The 19,448-nt window shown below is 40.1% G+C and overlaps 2 protein-coding genes across 2 annotated transcripts; both read left to right on the top strand.

Annotated features, from left to right (window-relative positions):
- Positions 1-5,356: 5,356 nt before the first annotated feature.
- On the top strand, positions 5,357-17,060 carry LOC124084869 (uncharacterized protein C2orf78-like). Its single transcript, XM_046432275.1, is given in 5 exon segments — positions 5,357-5,432; positions 5,435-5,449; positions 13,573-14,334; positions 15,147-16,128; positions 16,130-17,060. Coding segments are annotated over 5 exon segments (2,766 nt in total).
- Positions 8,663-11,995, top strand: LOC124084868 (tyrosine-protein phosphatase non-receptor type 4-like). The gene is given in 1 exon segment (XM_058575105.1): positions 8,663-11,995. A coding segment is annotated over 1 exon segment (2,802 nt). The 5' UTR covers positions 8,663-8,799; the 3' UTR covers positions 11,602-11,995.
- Positions 17,061-19,448: the final 2,388 nt, after the last annotated feature.

Raw genomic sequence — 19,448 nt, 5'->3', positions numbered from 1 at the left:
CTCCAAAAATCACATCAACATACACTCTCATTCATAGACTTTTACTGGGTTCCTATCACATGACAGATATCATGCTAAAAGTAGATAACATTTGTTTATATTTTACCAAATACCACAAACAAAACAAAACAAAATTGAGAGACATAAGAGTGGAGCTCAAGTGCAATATCTGCACATCCTTATCAGGCATCAGGACTGTATCTATCAGGAAAACTGAATTCAGCTACAAGTAGAAGAGCAAAGAGCAGTGTGTCTGAAGACAGAACAAAGTACTGAATTCCAGATTAAAATGTAGATAATTATGTTAGCAATAGTTTTTTTGCCAGGATGGAGATACCACAGATTGAACTCAGGGGCACTTGACCACTGAGCTAAATATCCAGCCTTATTTTGTATTTTATTTAGAGACAGGGTCTCACTGAGTTGCTTAGGCGTCTCACAGTTGCTGAGGCTTGCTTTGAACTGGAGATCCTCCTGCCTTAGCCTCCCCAGCCACTAGGATTAGAGGCGTGTGCCACTGTGCTCTGCAATGCTAGCAATAGTTTTTAAAAATAATTTTTACTTTTTGTTTCTAACTTTTTAAATCACCTTATATGCACTACTATTAATCTTCACAACTATTTTAGAGTTGGGTAAACTGGTGGTCAGAAAAGTCAGTTATTAAATGAATGAATGAATGAATGAATGAATGAATGGGTGAAAAGACCAGATTAGCTTTAACATTTTGGGGACTGTCATATTCCAACCAATTTTCAACTCATTAGCATTTACAATTCTGAAATTTCCCCCAAATTAAAACTAGGTGAATATCAGTAAGTAGCTAATTGGAAAAAGAAAAGACAACATTGCATGATTTGCAAAAGTACAATTAGGCACATTAGAACTTGACATGAAATTATAAAATACTCTTTTGGAACATAGGAAAACAAATCTCATGAGTATACAATGGCTAGAATGCATGAATGGTACAATAGTTTATAAACATTACAAAATATAAAACATGACATAAATTTCTCAGAAACTAGAATAGCTATGTTGGTCTTGCACTTGAAGTTTTCAAAAAGACACAAGTAGGGGGAGAACAAATTCACTTATAGTTGACATGAGAAAATTCAGACCTGGGCAGGAGGTATAGGAAGTACAGGAGCTGACAAAGAGTAGGCCTTTGGAGAAGAGTGGTTCCAACAAGGGGTAAAAGAATGTTTTCATAAATACTTAGTACATTGAAGTGGAGAATAGAGACAGGAGTAAGGGATATTTGGAGCAATAGTTAAGTAGTTGACACTAACAAAATGTGAGAGTATCTGGTAGGGCCTTAGGTACCATGTAGAGGCTTGAGGGTTTCTAGTCTTTAATAAAATTAAGGAGAGAACATAGAAGGACCTCAGGGGTAGATGGTATACAAACGTTGCACCAAGAGGAGCCCTAGTTATTCCAATTGTTACAAAATACGGAGATTGGGTTGTCCCAATGCCCTCAGTATAAAAACCAAGGTTTTAGGTCAGGGGAGGACTTAATACTAAGTTCTAGAGTGTTGGATCAAATCTCTTTAAGTTGTTCCTTCTGTATTTAAAATTTGCTTTAGAGGCTAAAACGATGCTGAGACTACAAGCTAGAATTAAATGGATGGTGTTATGAAGAGAAAATAGTTATCAAGCCTGGGAACAGGAGAGGCAAACAGCATTTGCCTAATTATAACTGAATATTGTAACTGAATATTTTAGTATGTAAAAATTATATTGTTATCAAAAATGATTTTACCACACTCTATGAATTTGATCTGGAATGTCCCTACAGGCCCATGATGTGTTCAAGGCTTAGTCTCTAGATTGACACTAGTAGGAAATGGTGGAACCTTTAAGAGGTGGGGCCTAAACCAGCACAATGTTGTATGTCTATAATCCCAGCTACCTAGGAGGCTGAGGCAGAATGATTTCAAGGTCCAGGCCCCCTGAGCACATGAGTGACAACCTGTCTCAAAATAAGACTTTAAAAGAGGGGCTGGTGATAGCTCAGAGTGCTCCTGTGTGCAATCCCCAGTCTGGAAAAGGTGGGGGTGCCAAATAGGAGATCTTCTGGTCATTGAGGACATGGGCTTGAAGAGGATAATAGGACCCAATACCTCCTCTTCTCCTCCTTTCTCTCTGCCTTTCATCTAGGTCATGTCGTAAGCAACTTTTTCCATCATGTACTCCCTTCCATTATTTGTTGCCTTGCCACAAGCCCAAAAGCAACAGGGACAACTGACTATGGACTGAAACATCTAAAACTGTGAACCAAATAAACCTTTTCTCTTTTTAAGTTGATTATCTCAGGTTTTTGTTACGTTAAGAGAGAGCTAACTAATACATCACATTCCTCCTGGCCTTACACATACCACCTTCACCTTTAGCAGCTATGGAATCTCTTGATATCTATGAGAACATAGGGAATGATCTGGCTTACAATTTCTTAGTATATAATCTTAATCTCCTATTACATACCAATATTATAGAAGTAAGTATGGGGCTGGGGATGTGGCTCAAGTGGTAGCGCGCTCGTCTGGCATGCGTGCGGCCCGGGGTTCGATCCTCAGCACCACATACCAACAAAGATGTTGTGTCTGCCGATAACTAAAAAAATAAATAAATATTTTAAAAAAAAGAAGTAAGTTATGTGAGGTATGAAACTGATCTAAAAAGAAAAAAAACTTGAAAACATTTACATAGTCCAAACCATATCTTTACTGCCAAACCTTCTATAATTCTTTCTTAGCTAAGCATTATTCCACACAAAACCACCAAAAATCATATTTCATAATAAGCACTAGAGGAGATGGGGAAACTATGTCTATAAATGCAATATTAATGTTTATATATGATATTTTCTCTTCATAAGAGCTTTTCTTCCTACAGCTTTTGACATCCTGAATCACATAGTCTCTACTCACTGTCTCTAGGGAAGTCCCCAAATAGATCAATCCAGACATCCTTATAGGCTTACCACTGGGCTGGGATTGTAGCTCAGTGGTAGAGCGCTTGCTTAGCATGTGTGAGGCACTGAGTTCAATTCTCAGTACTGCATATAAATAAATAAGTTAAATAAAGGTCCATTGAGAACTAAAAAATATTTTTTAAAAAAACCTAATGACTGTAGAAAATTATTAAATCCATTGATTTATTCCCCCAATCCAGCTTAGTCCTCATATACATATCATTACTACTCAGTCCTGAGTTACTTTAATCACAGTTAAAACATAAGTTAGTGAAACATGCACTCTCCAGGGGATCAAAAGCAAAAGCAATCTAGATCAAGTTTGGCTGAACACAGACACACCTCATTCTTGGGTACACAGTATAACTTACCACAATGCTTTTTCCACATGCCTTTCTTTCTCTACAAATCCATCAAGTCAAGTTAATTCATGATGCTTCACCACAAACAATCATCAGTAGAAAAACATGGAATATGTCTTACAGTGTTGGATTCCTTTAAAATATGACAAAGAATAAGTGAGTTGAAAATCCAGAGCCTTTAAGAGCCCTCCACAGTCTCCAAATACACTAATGAATGACAAAAATAAGATGATATGACATAAAACAAAATAAGAAAACTATATTTAAGATTTTTATCATCACTGTATAGAATTCATGGTAGTTTCTGCACTTTCTGGCTAGCTCCATTAATATACATAAATTACAGGCTTGGTGGCATAACACCTGTAATCTCGGCAACTCAGGAGGCGGAGGCAGAAGGATCTGAAGTTCAAGAGTAGCTTGTACAACTTAGCAAGGCCCTAAGCAATTTAGTGAGACATTGTCTTAAAATAAAAAATAAAAAGGGCTAGACACAATGGCAAAGTGTCCCTGGTTTGAATTCCCAGGACCACCCCCACCCCTGTCCAATTGTCTATTTTATTAACACAAAATAAGATCAAAGTGTGTTGACTTCTTTTTGACACACAAAAAAGTCCATATTAATCCTCTTTTTCTTTACCCTCGCTTTCCCTATATTCTACTAATGTTCTCTTCTAACCATTCTCCTCTCCATTTTTCCTGGCCTTACATGCAAGTATGGCAGACAAATAATGTGAGAGGCCCAAGATTCTATAATGGCTGTTTGCAAGGGGGGAGAAAGTTATAGTATCTGCCACATTGGATTCACTTATATAAGAAGAGGGAAATAATCCTCAGTGCCTCTCACATATGAAAGAGGTCGATGGAAGGATGTCTATGTGACACAAGGAGCTATTTGCAGAAAATTGTGGGTGAAAGAATTGTGATCAAAGCCCAGAAGAGGGAAATTTTACAGTCAGCTGGGGCTTCCACTTCTCTAGTTTTTAATTCTATTGTTCAGAGTCCATTTTTCAAAGAATAAGTTCACAGAAAAGAAGACCCCTGCTTCTGAAGTCAAAAGAAAGTAATATCAATGAGTATAAGAATGCAGAATCAAGGCTTGTCCATGAAACAATGTCTACAATGAAGAGGGGTGGGGGAAGGAGAGCAGGAGAGTTACCAGTCCAACCTGACCCAGCTTAGTCCAAAGAAAATAGTATTTAAGAAGAAACTAAAGAGAAACTTGGACCACACTATTCCTTAGAGGGTGCCCTCAAGGAACTTCACCCTACCCTTAAGTTATGAAAGAACTCTTTAGGGTTGGGGTTGTGGCTCAGTTGTACAGCATTCACCATGTGTGAGGCACAGGGTTTGATCTTCAGCACCACATAAATGAATACAGTAAAGGTATTGCATCCATCTATACCTCAAAAAAAAAAAAGAAAAAAGAAAAAAAGAGTGTTTTAACCCCCTTCTTTCGTCTTTCAAAGCTGCAGTAAGTTCACTCACTAATCAGATCAACTTCTATGGTTCCAGAACAACTATACTTGCTCAATCTAGATGTTTCTTTCTTCCATCTCCAGGGATATTAACTGCATATGTAAATATAATTATGTACTACATACTACCTATTATAATGTGTAACATAATAAATAACATATTCATAATATTTTAATGAAGATTAAGAAGGAACACTGCGATGATAACCTTAACACAAGCACCTGGGGAAGGTGGGCATATCATGTCCCTCTTGCAGTCTCCCCAGAGCTGGGCCATTTAGTTATAACTCTCTTGTTACTTTCTCTACCCAATCAACTCTTGTCATTTTCTCTACCCAATCCCACCTTCTCGTTGGGAATCTGACCTCCCTATTGGCTACCTTGTACCTTTAAACTATCAGTTTTGTGACATCATCCTCCCACCAAACCTATTGCCACCTAGTAGAATCTTAGGGTTTCCATGCAATTGTAAACAAATTTGGATCATTTCAAGAGACCAGTGACCAGTAAGCAACATCAGTGTGGCAGGAGGATCTGGGAAACATGCATTCCCTAGCCTCAGCCACCCACACATCCTCTGGGACGGTCTCCTCATCCTTTGTATCTGCGATTGATGTGACCTCTTAACCATGTCAGGTAAGGTTTTAAAGTTTTTCGTTGACTTTTACCTGCCTAAATTTACTAATGGAATCACAAGAGCTTGGAATAATAGGGGAGAGGATGGAACTAGAAATCTGGACATCGAATTTCATTTTGACTTTGACAGGTACTAGGTAGGGACTGGACCATCTTTTACTCTCTCACAAAATCTGTTTCCTCATCTGCTACAGGAGGATAAACACACTGCCCATGCTCTGGTCCTTTTCTTTTCTAATATTGAATCTTAAGGGGCACGTGTATGGAGAATGACATAAGATTTTGGGGGTATGTTTGTTTGAACAGAAAGAGAGAAATCCTAGGTGGGGTAGAAAACTAGCATCAAGTACCAAGAGTTTTCTTCTATAACAGTCTCCCTCCACTAAGATTTCCACTTCAGTATTTCACATTTAGCGCTGTTCATAAAAGGGACATTCACATATTTCGAAGTTTCCTGTTTAAACTAAGTGAAAAGAGAAATAGGGAGAGGGGAGCAGGAGGACAGGGCTGTAAGAAGGCAGATGTTCTCGGGGAAGCAAGTTTGTGGCTATTGAAGCACAGGGCAACAGGAACTTGGTGTGTGTGTGGCGGGGGGCAGGGCGGGGAATATAACAATATGGAAAAGAAATGTGAGTATAAAAGAGATGAAGAGCATAGAGATGGTCTCAAGAAAAAAGAGGTTGGTTGGAATGGAAGGAGGAGGAGAACCAAAGATTTTAAATCAATGCAGAGAGCATAGAGTGAAATCTTCCCAATGCTGGAGAAAATTAGGCTGGTTTGGAAAATGTTTAAATTAATGGACTAGCAAGGAAACTAAGGCTAGAATTAGGGTATCACTGGGGAAAGCAGTTTATCAGAAAAGTCTTCTGTTTGTTTGGGTTTTTTTATGGCCTCATTGAACACAGATGACCTTGACAGTTTGAATATGAACATTTTAGAAGTAAGTTTTAGAAATGATTCTTCCTATAAACATGCTAATGAAAGTGCTTATTGACAGGGCTGGGGAAACAGCAACTTTCATGTCCTATTTTATTCTGATTTTTTAAACTACATGGATTTTGAAAAAATGATGTGCCCTAATCTGCATCAGAAGGACACATTCCTTTGTATGATAGGTAGTCTTTAAGCAGAAGACTGTTTTTGTCTTTATGATAGTTTCATTCTAAAACAGAGTTTATACAAATAGTCATTAATGGTTTTTAAACCTAAGAACCAAAAGAAAGACCTATGTAAGAATAGAAAGTCTTCCATGTTCATCAAAGATAATTTTTTAAAGGCTTTTGGGTTTTTCTACATTTCAAAGAATTGTTTTGGGCTGGGGGTGTAGCACAGTGGCAGAGTGCATGCTTCACATGTGGAAAGCCTTGGGTTCAATCCCTAGCACAAGTAAACATGAAAAAATTATTTTAATTGTATTATTGTACTCTAGTGGTAATAGTTTTATCAGACTTTAGGGACAACATTTTCCTATTAAAGATGATTACAAACTAGGTTTTCAGAATAAATAAATATAACTTTTATGATTTTTTAAAATGTTTTTTTCTGTTTTTTGATAACTGACATTTTTATCAAAAGATGTTTTTATATAAATTGAAATATGTACCTAATAGGATTAATATCGTTTACTTGATCTGGTTAAGAAGCACATTTCTTCTTTTGTTCTCTAATTTGTAAAAATTTCCTTCCTTCCTTCCTTCCTTTTTTTTTTTCTTTCCAGTGCTAGGATTGAAAGCAGGGTCTCATACATGCTAGGCAAACATGCTACCACAAGTTATATCCCCAGCACATTATTTTGTTTGTTTCTAAGATAGGATCTTGCTACATTGTCCACAGTGGCTTTAAATTCCTGGGCTCCAGTGAACCCACTGCCTCAGTCTCCTCAGGGATGGGACCAGAGGCCCACCCCATAGTGGATTTTTGCTTTTGAACATGGCAGGGTTGATTCTGGCTTTGTTTTTTGAAGTACCAGGGATTGAACATGGAGACACTTTACCAGTGAGCTACATCCCAGCCCTTTTAACATTTTATTTTGATAGAGTCTCCTAAATTTCCACAGCTATCCTCAAACTTAAGATCCTACTGCCTCAGCCTCCTGAGTAGTGGAGATTATAAGTGTGTGCCATTGCATCTGCCTTTATAACCCCTTTTTAATATTTATTTTTTAGTTCTAGGTGGACACAATATCTTTATTTTATTTTTATGTGGTGCTGAGGATCAAACTCATTGCCTCATGAATGTTAGGCAAGTGCTCTATCACTGAGCCACAAACCCAGCCCTTTATATCCTTTTTATTGAAATATTTATCTACATAAATTGTGGCTACCTATATGTTCACTTTTGTTGAATTTTGCTGCTTATTACACACTTTTTGATGAGATAGTTTATCTGTGAATATGTACTGGTTAGAAATTCATTTAAAATCACCTTTAATTGTGGGCAGTGTTTTGGTTAACAGTATTCACTAAAATAAAGTAGAAAGGCTCATTTCCATACTATTGCAATGCATGATAACAGAACTTCATTTGTTAGTAAATTTGCTATGCTTTGATGTTTGCTATATATCCAAATGTTCATTAGAATCTAGTTATTCTTTTTAGTTCTGTGTTTTCATTTCTATCTCTCCAGAACTTACTATATTTTCCTCTGTATGAATCTTATGTAGTGTCACTCTTATTCACGGAAGAATTATCACTGTTAATATTTTTGCAGTCATCTTACAGATGAGTAACCTGAAGCTCAGAAAGCACAAATAACTTTTTTTGTTGTTGTTGTTGTTGAGAAACTTACATTCAGAAGCCAGGCTTGAAAAGGATAAAGAATGACACTTTAAATTTACATTTGGAGGGGCTGAAACTGGGCCTGAGCTGGGGCGGGAAGAGATTTGGCTTTGGCCGGAGGGTCAGAGATCTGGGGCCAGGCCCCCCGCCCCAGATCCCCTCCCCCACGTCGCTTTTTGGGGGGTGTGGATTATCTCATCCCCGCAGGGAGGTGGGAGAGGGCGCCGGCTGTCCGCCTCCCTGCCACTTCCCGGGCGGCGCTGGCCCGCGGCAGCCCCGCAGCATGAGGTGGTGCTGGCGGCTCCCGGCCGTGGCACGGCCGCCGCGGCGGCTGCTGCTAGGGGAGCGCTGAGGGAGCCCCCGGAGCGGCGCGGCGCGGCAGACGCGCTTCTCCCGGGTGCGTCCGGGCCTCGAGGTTTTTTTTTCCTAAAGCCGAGAGGACGCGGCTGTGATACGAAGTTCCCAACGTTATAGTTGAAATCTGTTATGGGTGAATGAAGGAACAAGGGATGGAATACGTACGAAGATGGAACGTTTCGCGGTGCCTGAACTCTATATCTTGTGTGGACAGTAATGACCTCACGTTTCCGATTGCCTGCTAGCAGAACCTACAATGTACGAGCATCAGAGTTGGCCCGAGACAGACAAAATACAGAGGTGGTTTGCAACATCCTTCTTCTGGATAACACTGTACAAGCTTTCAAAGTTAATAAAAATGAGCTGGGACAAGTTTTGTTGGATATAGTCTTCAAGCATCTTGATTTGACTGAACGAGACTATTTTGGTTTACAGTTGGCTGATGATTCCACAGATAACCCAAGGTGGCTGGATCCAAACAAACCAATAAGGAAGCAGCTAAAGAAACTGCTTTTATTAATTCTAGGAGGATCTCCTTACAGTTTGAACTTTAGAGTCAAATTTTTTGAAAGTGACCCCAACAAGTTACAAGAAGAGTATACAAGGTACCAATATTTTTTGCAAATCAAACAAGACATTCTTACTGGAAGATTACCCTGTCCTTATAATACTGCTGCCCTTTTAGCTTCATTTGCCATTCAGTCTGAACTTGGAGACTACAGTCAGTCAGAAAACTTGCCAGGCTACCTCTCAGATTATTCTTTCATTCCTAATCAACCTCAAGATTTTGAAAAAGAAATTGCAAAATTACATCACCAACATATGGGCTTATCTCCTGCAGAAGCAGAATTTAATTACCTGAACACAGCACGTACCTTAGAACTCTATGGAGTTGAATTCCACTATGCAAGGGATCAAAGTAACAATGAAATTATGATTGGTGTGATGTCAGGAGGAATTCTGATTTATAAGAACCGGGTACGAATGAATACCTTTCCATGGTTGAAGATTGTGAAGATTTCTTTTAAGTGCAAACAGTTTTTTGTTCAACTTAGAAAGGAATTGCATGAATCTAGAGAAACACTACTGGGATTTAATATGGTGAATTACCGAGCTTGTAAGAATTTGTGGAAAGCATGTGTAGAACATCACACATTCTTCCGTTTGGACAGACCACTTCCACCTCAAAAGAATTTTTTTGCACATTATTTTACATTAGGTTCAAAATTCCGGTACTGTGGGAGAACTGAAGTCCAGTCAGTTCAGTATGGCAAAGAAAAGGCAAATAAAGACAGGGTATTTGCAAGATCCCCAAGTAAACCTTTGGCACGGAAATTAATGGATTGGGAAGTAGTAAGCAGAAATTCAATATCTGATGACAGGTTAGAAACACAAAGCCTTCCATCTCGATCTCCACCTGGGACTCCTAATCATCGAAATTCTGCATTCACACAAGAGGGAACCCAATTACGACCATCTTCAGTTGGTCATTTGGTAGACCATGTGGTTCACACTTCACAAAGTGAAGATTTTGTGAGTCAGAGATCTCCATCATCTACACAAGCTAATAGCATCATTCTGGAATCATCACCATCACAAGAAACACCTGAAGATGGGCAACCCCCAGCTTTACCACCTAAACAATCTAAGAAAAATAGTTGGAACCAAATTCAATACTCACATTCTCAGCAAGATCTGGAAAATCATACTAATGAAGCATTTGATATACCATCTTCCCCTGAAAAATCTACTCCTAATGGTGGTATTCCACATGATAATCTTGTTCTAATCAGAATGAAACCTGATGAAAATGGAAGGTTTGGATTCAATGTAAAGGGAGGATATGATCAGAAGATGCCTGTAATTGTGTTCCGAGTAGCACCAGGAACACCTGCTGACCTCTGTGTCCCTTGATTGAATGAAGGGGACCAAGTTGTACTAATTAATGGTCGGGACATTACAGAACATACCCATGATCGAGTTGTCCTATTTATTAAAGCTAGCTGTGAAAGACATTCTGGGGAACTCGTGCTTCTAGTTCGACCCAATGCTGTGTATGATGTAGTGGAAGAAAAACTAGAAAATGAACCAGACTTCCAGTACATTCCTGAGAAAGCCCCACTAGATAGTGTCCATCAAGATGACCATTCCCTGCGGGAGTCAATGGTCCAGCTAGCTGAGGGGCTTATTACTGGAACGGTCCTGACACAATTTGATCAACTGTATCGTAAAAAACCTGGAATGACAATGTCTTGTGCCAAATTACCTCAGAATATTTCCAAAAATAGATACAGAGACATTTCGCCTTATGATGCTACACGGGTCATTTTAAAAGGTAATGAAGACTACATCAATGCAAACTATATAAATATGGAAATTCCTTCTTCAAGCATTATCAATCAGTACATTGCTTGTCAAGGGCCGTTACCACACACTTGTGCAGATTTTTGGCAAATGACTTGGGAACAAGGCTCCTCCATGGTTGTAATGTTGACCACACAAGTTGAATGTGGCAGAGTTAAATGTCATCAGTATTGGCCAGAACCCACAGGTAGTTCATCCTATGGATGCTATCAAGTTACCTGCCATTCAGAAGAAGGAAATGCTGCCTATATCTTCAGGAATATGACACTGTTCAACCAAGAGAAAAATGAGAGTCGTCAACTCACTCAGATCCAGTACATAGCCTGGCCTGACCATGGAGTCCCTGATGATTCAAGTGACTTTCTGGATTTTGTTTGTCATGTACGAAATAAGAGGGCTGGCAAAGAAGAACCTATTGTTGTTCATTGCAGTGCTGGAATTGGAAGAACTGGGGTTCTTATTACTATGGAAACAGCCATGTGTCTCATTGAATGCAATCAGCCAGTTTATCCACTAGATATTGTAAGAACAATGAGAGATCAACGAGCCATGATGATCCAAACACCTAGTCAATACAGATTTGTATGTGAAGCTATTTTGAAGGTTTATGAAGAAGGCTTTATTAAACCCTTAACGACATCGTCAAATAAATAAGAAAAGATCTGAAATACATGTTGGAAAACTGCTATTCATTGTATTTCATTATATTCACTGTGCCATGACACTGCTTGCAGGAAATGGCATCTCACAAAAAAACGAAGAACTAAAAAAAAAAAAGAACTTTGAAAACTTCAGCACTGTTGCACTTTATGTTTTAAAAAAAAGTCAACCCTTCAGAATCTATAACTCATGTGTTGGAAGACTATTTCATGCTTTGCTCCGAACAAATAGTGAATAACTGAGTATGTTCAGGGTAATTTATGAAAATTTGTGGTGGTGCCATGCAGTCCCCTTCTGGTAGAATTGCCACAAGCGAGGCTCAGAATCCTCATCATCTTTGTTGTACACCTGTATCTTGAAAGCAAAAAGAAGTAAATATCAGGAGTCAGCTCTGGCTTTCTTTTTTCCAGTGGATCATGTACTTACTATACTGATTATCAGATTTTATTTTTAAGATTTTAGCAATATCATTCTCAATATTAGCCAATACACTGCCTATGGATGCAGCACATCTTTCCCTACATGCCCCCCTCTAGAGACCTGCTGTTCAGAAGAAGAAAGGTGGAATTTGCTATTCCCAGGAAATGCTGCACATTGTCCATTTACCAGCATCTTATAAAAAGTATAGATATGAATCTACAAATTTTCTTGAATTTAATAATGTAATTATATTTATCATAAGGTTGGCTTATTCCAAATCATGTGATTTCATATACTTGATGTAAAGGAATGCATGCATTGTGTCTTAACCCCTTAAGTGCCTTGAGACATCTTTGTATGTCTAATGAAAGGCACTCATTTGACCCCACTAGGAGGTATGTAAGTATATTGTACATTCTTACATTTTTATGCATTTTGAATAAGTTCACATTTTAAAAACAGGCTTCTTGTATTGAGAGTTATGCAGTCAAAAAAGGGTAAGGAAATTCTATTTCTTACTCAATACTTGTATTTTGCCATAAGAAGCAAAAATACTTCGTGTTCTACTGAGTGCACGCTCTGCTGCTACAGAATTGTTCAAAATATGCACATTCCTTTACTGCGGGACAGGGGTTACAGTTAAGCAGCTCAACTTAAAAAGATGCTTTATTCTTCAAATTTCATATTTATTTTATCCCTGACTTTAGAAGTGGCATCTGATAAAATACTGGGACTCTAAGCTATAGAGCAATTAATTAATTTTGATTCATTCCTATCCATAACTAAAATATTTCTCCTTAGCATTCATTTTAGTTAATATGAAGCCTTTTTTGCACTGGTCTTTTGGTTGGGATTCTTCAAGTGAGAAATATTATTGAGTCTAAATATAACCCTTCCTTAACTAAAAAAAAATAATAAAAAAAAATAAATTTACCATTTGGATGTTAACAGTGAACTTTAGGAAATTTAATGTGATCTGCACAAGCAAAATGAGACTCCGAAGATAACAGTGGTGAGACAAGTATTGTTTTCTATAAACAGGGAAAAATAAAATTCTATTTCACATGACTTCTGTTTTTTGTTTGGAGCATAGAGTCCTGGCAAAGGAGTAAGTTTCTGAAACATGGTGTTGATACTGAGCAAGTCAATCTTCTCTGACCCTTGGTTTAATCACTAGCAAACTGATAATGTTAGATGTTCTCTAAATTCTAAAATGCTTCAGTTCTAAGGAAAATACATGAGTCAATACTAGTGCAGGCTCAAAGGAAAGATAGGACAGGGAGAAGGATGCTTTTAGGGACCAATGTGTGAGGCAGACTACTTGGGATTTCTGAGCCCAATATGAGAGCAAAGGTAATTGATCAGAAGAGTACCAAACTGCTCCAACACTTGCAGACATCCAAAATGGTTTGATTTGGGGTACATCCATGATTATTAGTATTAGAAGCTTCCTGACTGATACAACATTCAGATAATACTGTTTCTTAAATATTGTAAGAATCTGCCTGTCTCATCAATTTTTAATTATCCTCTTGCTTCCTACAGAAAAATTCCAAAATTCTTCTTTACATGGGACTGCACATTCTCTGCAGCTCTCTCTCCCTGTGGTGAGCAATGCAGCTTCCCTGACAGGAAGTGTCTGCAACTTCTCCAGAGCCTCTGCTCCAGCTGCCACTTCAGCATGGTTACTGCCCTCAACCTGTGGCACCTCCTTCCAGCCACTCATGGGCAGTGCCTACCTTTATCAACATGCTAGCACAGCCATGGTGTCTGGGGTTACTGGCCAGAACCAGATTCCCATGGCATCTGCCTCCTACCCAAGTATTTTTGAGTGGGATATCATAGAAAGTGCTGAAAAGAGCTCATCTTCCCTCGGGGACTTTACTCTGACTGTCATTGACCAAAACACAGCAGGTTCTTCCAGGTCAATGACAGCCCAATATGACAACACTTCTGATGCCAACGTCATGGTCCCTGTGTATCCAACACTGTCAGCCAGGCTTATGCAGGCAGCACCATCTCAGAATCCAAATAAGGGGCATAGCCTGTCACTTCCCTACCAAGAAGGAAGCCAGGTCTACTACTATGATCAAAACACTCTGGGGACTCTGCTCTCTGAAGATCATGGCCCCTGCCTGAAATCCTATGGATCTGTGCCATATGCAGGAAGTAGTGCTGCTGCCCCTCAACCAGAAATGGTGACAGTGCTGAAGGAGGTTCAGCCCTCAAATGTCCTACCATCAGTCTCTACCCATGGGATCTACTATTCTGTGTCTACTCAACCTATCACAGAAACAAATTTTCAAGGTGAGTACAAACATCAAAAAGTGGGAGGAATAAGAACAGCATTCAAAAGGAGGGTCAAATCTACGGCTGGTAGCTGTGGGTTCACAGATCCTTGGAATTTAAGTCCTGAGATTTTAAATACTATACTTGTTCAGCACTCCCAATCTCCGTGTCCATAAGATGAGAATGCAGGACACCATAATAGCCACTCACCATGCATTTAGGAGACCTCCAGGAGCACACTGATGGAAGCTACTTTTCACTGCATTGGCAGATTGGTCCCCCTACATCACCACATTATAAATTTATTTCCCTCATTTTACTTTGGTCTCCTAGGAAGATACTTCAAAACTTACCAGGGTACTGAAAGATTAACTGTTCCTTAATTTACTCCAGGACTTAAATTTTGTATTCTGAGATGCTGCCCAAAGAAGGGGGTCTAAAACCCTATCTTTTCACATATATTTCATGAGCAACAGCTCCACCCTCTCCTAGTTCATGGTGTCAAGTGTTCTTACACTCCGAAGAGAGTGGAGAGAATTGAGAGGCCCCTATATGAGCAAGAGAGACTTCATAAAACAGTTTTTGTGCATTTCCCACAGAGTAGTCAAGTGCTCTACCAGTGAGCCATGCTGCCATGAAGATGTGCCAGCCCAAAACTATGACATCAAGTGATCACCTGTAACTAATAGGCACCTCCTACAGAGTCCTCTTCATGGTCCTTAAAAAGTAATAGAAATGCCTTATCCACAGTTGGCAGATTCCCTGATTAGTGTGTTGCTGGGCAGGGGGAGCATCCTACTTACCATCTTCATTGATTCCTTCCTTTGCAGTGATGGAAACTTCCCTAGGGATGGAGGCTTCCTTGGGATTGCAACCTCCAAGTCAGACATTTTGTCTTCCACAACCTCCAGAATTCCCCAACTCCTGCAGTAGCAGAAATATCCAAATACTTGAGAGAAACCCACCAACTGCACTTGGGGACATTTCCATAATAACTCCAGTCCAGAGTTCTTCTGATTTCTTGGCATTGCCTCCAAATCAAAGCCAGGAACAAACAGAGATTAAGAATTTGTGTGAGATTAAAACCATGCTCTCAGAGCCACTGGATGCCTACCAGCTATCCATGGAGAACCAGGATCCTCCACTACTCCCTTTAGACATCCCTGAAATCCACCAGCTTCTGGCCTCCATTGGTCCTCTGGACCAAGAGGAGAAGCCACATTCTGAAAATATCCATCTGGGAAACAACAGCCTGGGTCTTGAGGACCAAGGCACCCTTGAAAATGGGATTGAATTTAGCAGTGGATTTGAAGACCTCACTGCACTGGTGGGGGATTTTCACCTTCCTGAGCTTTTCAGTTCCTTGAAAGACTTTGACCAAACTGAAAGTCCCACAACAACAAAATCCAATGACACCAGAGCCATCATGGTGAATCAGGGGCAGGAAACCACAAGTACCATTAAGAGTCCTAGTGATCCAGTGAAGAACAATAAACATAAAGCTTCAGAGTCTCCTGATGGAACTCCTCAGGCCAAAATGCAGCCAAGGGACCAAGAGTGCACATTGGAAGGAGAAGGTGCTCACAGGGATGCAGACAGTATTGGGGCCCCTGAGCACACAGCCAAGCACTCTATCAGCAAAGCTCAGAAAGCTGCATCCAGCAGAAACAGCAAGGCTAAGGGCCATGGGCAGGAAAAGACCAAGAGGACCAGAGAAAACAACTCCAGGAAAGCCGAGGAGAAGAAGAAGCCAGGCAACAAAGTCAAGGCAGAAGAGAAGCCAACCATGCCCAAGATGAAACGGAAGAGGAACCCCTGAGCTTTGCCAAGAGACCTTTAAGAAGCCTCGGAGCTGTCTCGGCATGCACATGCTGGAGTCAGTGCAGGTTTTCCATGCACTGGGGAAGAAGAATGATAAGAAAACTGGGCTCTCTTCCTCGCGGGGCCCGGGAAACTCAGGCAGTACCCAAGACCCCCGTCCATGCCCAGCTATGAAACCATGGCTGGTGGATAAGGGTCCTGAGAAAACACAAGTCAAAGCCCAGAACTCAGATATCAGTGCTGAAAGGGAGGGTCCCGCTCCATCCATTTATGAGCCTCCACCACCTGGGAAGGTTAAATTGGTACCTTTGCCTTTTCTGACCCTGGAGAAACCTCCACCTCGACCAGTAATCAATAGGAGGCCACAGTCTTTGGCCTCACGCAGACCCACTGGGGCTTATCCTGCCCAGCCTGGTCCCGCTAGCTCAGCTCAACCCATGGCAGTCAACCAATCCCAACCAGCTACTGCCAACCCATCTTGGATGCGTCCTGCCAAGCCAGCTCAGCCAATTTTAACCAGTGCAACCCAGTCTGGTCTGACCACTTCTACCCAGCCTAGTGCCCCTCCGTCTGCTGCTTCTAGGCCTGCACCCTACAAAACATCATCTTGCACCTCTCTCCAGTGGCAACCTGTTCCCACGGTTGGGACCAAGCCCCAGTCACAACCGCCCAAGCCTCAAAACCAATATCTACTCCAAGACTTTGCCTTACAACCAATTCCATGGAGGAAACCCAATGTTCCTGGGCAAGTAATATCAACTCCCATCACAGAAGAGCAGAGGCCAGAGCGGGAAGCCATGAAGAAGAAGGCTCAACAAGAGCGTGAGAATGCTGCCAAGTACACTGCTTTGGGGAGAGTGCAGTTTTTCATTGAGAGGGAAAGAGATATGGAGATTGCTTGCTACTATGGTTACACAATGTAAGAGCTGCTAAGATTGATGGTGCCACTTAGGGACCAAGGAGCAGATAGATAGATACAAATTTATTTATGCTCATATGCTTTCAAATTTTAATGAAATTAAATAAACAAATGTAATAAATTGGCTAATATGTAAGTAATAAAGAAGACTTCTGGTACCACTGAGAATTGATGGATAATAAAGAGGCCTTGTGGTACCTACTTGTGTACCAAATAGTGTTTCATATATAGACATATATAGATAGAAACCAATTATTTCATTCTGGTATAGTTTCAAAATATAATAAAATTGAATAAAAATTTGTATAATTGATTGATATGTAATACAGAGTCTTTCTGCTGGTACCATTTGAATGCCAAATAATTTTCCATATATGTATACACATAGATAAAAATTTATTCATTGATATATTTTTAAAACAACAAAATTGAATAACGATATATAATGGAACTGATTAATAGATAAATAATAAAGAGGACTTTTGAGCTTTGAATTGCTGTTAAATGGAGTTTTCTTTGGTAGAGGTGAGGATCAAAGCCTGCATGAGAAGAAAGGAACTCAAAGTTGGACAGGATATAACAGGCGTGAAACACAGGAAGTGAAGAAAGAGGAAAGAGTATGATCCAGTACTAGGAAAGGCCAAAAGAACAAATTTATAAGAAGAATCAGGAATGGGTCAAATGGCAGAAGTAAGACACAAAGTTTGAGTTTAGGGTTAGAAGCATAATATCTGAAATAAGTTGAAAATGGCAGAAGATGGGTTCAGTTGACCAGAAGAAATGCAAAAATCAAATAAAAAACTCTCACAGAGAATGGCCTAGGTCTTATGACCTACCTGAAAGGAATTTTACAAAATAAAATTCAGGGCATATCTCCAGCAAGTTTGTGTCACTTAAGATCCTAGCTGGGAAAGGTGAATGCAAAACATGAGGGAATCTATCAGGGGTGTCCCAAGGGTTCACAATTTCCTTGAGGGCAGCCAATAACCTGGGACTTGGCCAAGTGAACTCAGCAGCGTGAGGCCCACCCAGAACATGGCCTGGAGTAAATCACCATTTACCCAACACCCATGCACCAGGGCATCAGAGAGGCACTACTTCAATTAACATTCACACACAAGGCCAGTATCACTCTGCCACTTTGCTAATCATCTAGTGCTCAGGGATCAAACTGTATGCAGAGAAGCAAGGCCTCAATCTGAGGCCTGTGGCCTCAAGTCCTCAATGTTTGCAAGTGCTCACAGGCAGCCAACCTGGCTTTCAGAGCACAGCATCCTGTAGATGACACAGATCACACTTTAAAAGGGAGATAAATACTAAACTGAAGGGCTTGTCGGCTTCTCCTCCATTGATTCAGGCTCGTGCAGCCTCAGGGGCCATTGCCACCAACTGAAACTCATGAGAAAAATCAGTTTTTGGCGTCCATCCCACCCAACGCAAGCTGAGAGTGCGCGTGCACAGGGGACGGCCCCCTAACAGCCTCAGAACTCAGCAGCCCAACAGTGCAGTGAGGTGCACAGTCTCTGTGAGGTGAGAGTTCTAGGGCACAGCTGCCCTGGGAGAGCGTCAGGGACAGTGGGGGAGGATAGGAAGGGAATGGAGCAAGGTAAGATTTTTGAGGCAGCGGATCAAATCCATGGAGATTTAAATAAATAATCTTAAATAATTTTAAGATTATTTCTTGAGATAAAAATATATCATTTAAAAGTGTGCAATTCTGCAGCAATTAGTACTTTCATGAGGTGGTGAAATCTTGCCACTTTCTAATTCGTAACATTTTCATAATTCGCCCCACAAAACCTCTGTTAGAGGTCATTCCCATTGCCTCCGCCCCTTAGCCCCAGGCAACCATTGATCTCTCTGTTTTTGCCTTTTCTGGACATTTCATATGAAAGGAATCATACAATATGTAACCTTTTATATTTGGCTTCTTTTACTTGGAAGGCTGTTCTCAAGACTGTTCTCAATGTTGTAAGTGTGAGTCCTCCATCCCTTTTTAAGATTGCCTATTATTACATTGTATGGATATACCACATTTGTTTATCCACATATTACTGGTGGACATCGGCTTATTTTCAGTAGTAATTTGCATTTATTGCAAGTTTTTGCCTCAAAATTATTTCTCCCTTCACACTTAAAGAGATAATATCAGTAATTCACTCAAGATCAAGAGCTAGCAATTAATTGGGAATCTGGGATTTGAATTCTGGCATTTGGAAGTATTATATTCACATGATAGAACAATTAAAAAGATACAAAAGAGTACTCAATGGAAATTCACCCATTCTCTCAAATTTTCCAACCACCATCATTTCCTACTCTTCCTACCCTGACATCTGCTTTTCCCACTTTTTGGATCCTTCCAGAGAAATTATTTGCTTAACCCCAAAAT

Source organism: Marmota monax, unplaced genomic scaffold (genome assembly GCF_021218885.2).
Source record: "Marmota monax isolate L192 unplaced genomic scaffold, Marmota_monax_Labrador192_F-V1.1 WCK01_AAM20220418_F8-fsc00106, whole genome shotgun sequence".
Classification (NCBI taxonomy): Eukaryota; Metazoa; Chordata; class Mammalia; order Rodentia; family Sciuridae; genus Marmota; species Marmota monax.
Note: the sequence above shows the minus strand (reverse complement) of the source record. Positions and strands in the feature narration are given on the sequence as shown.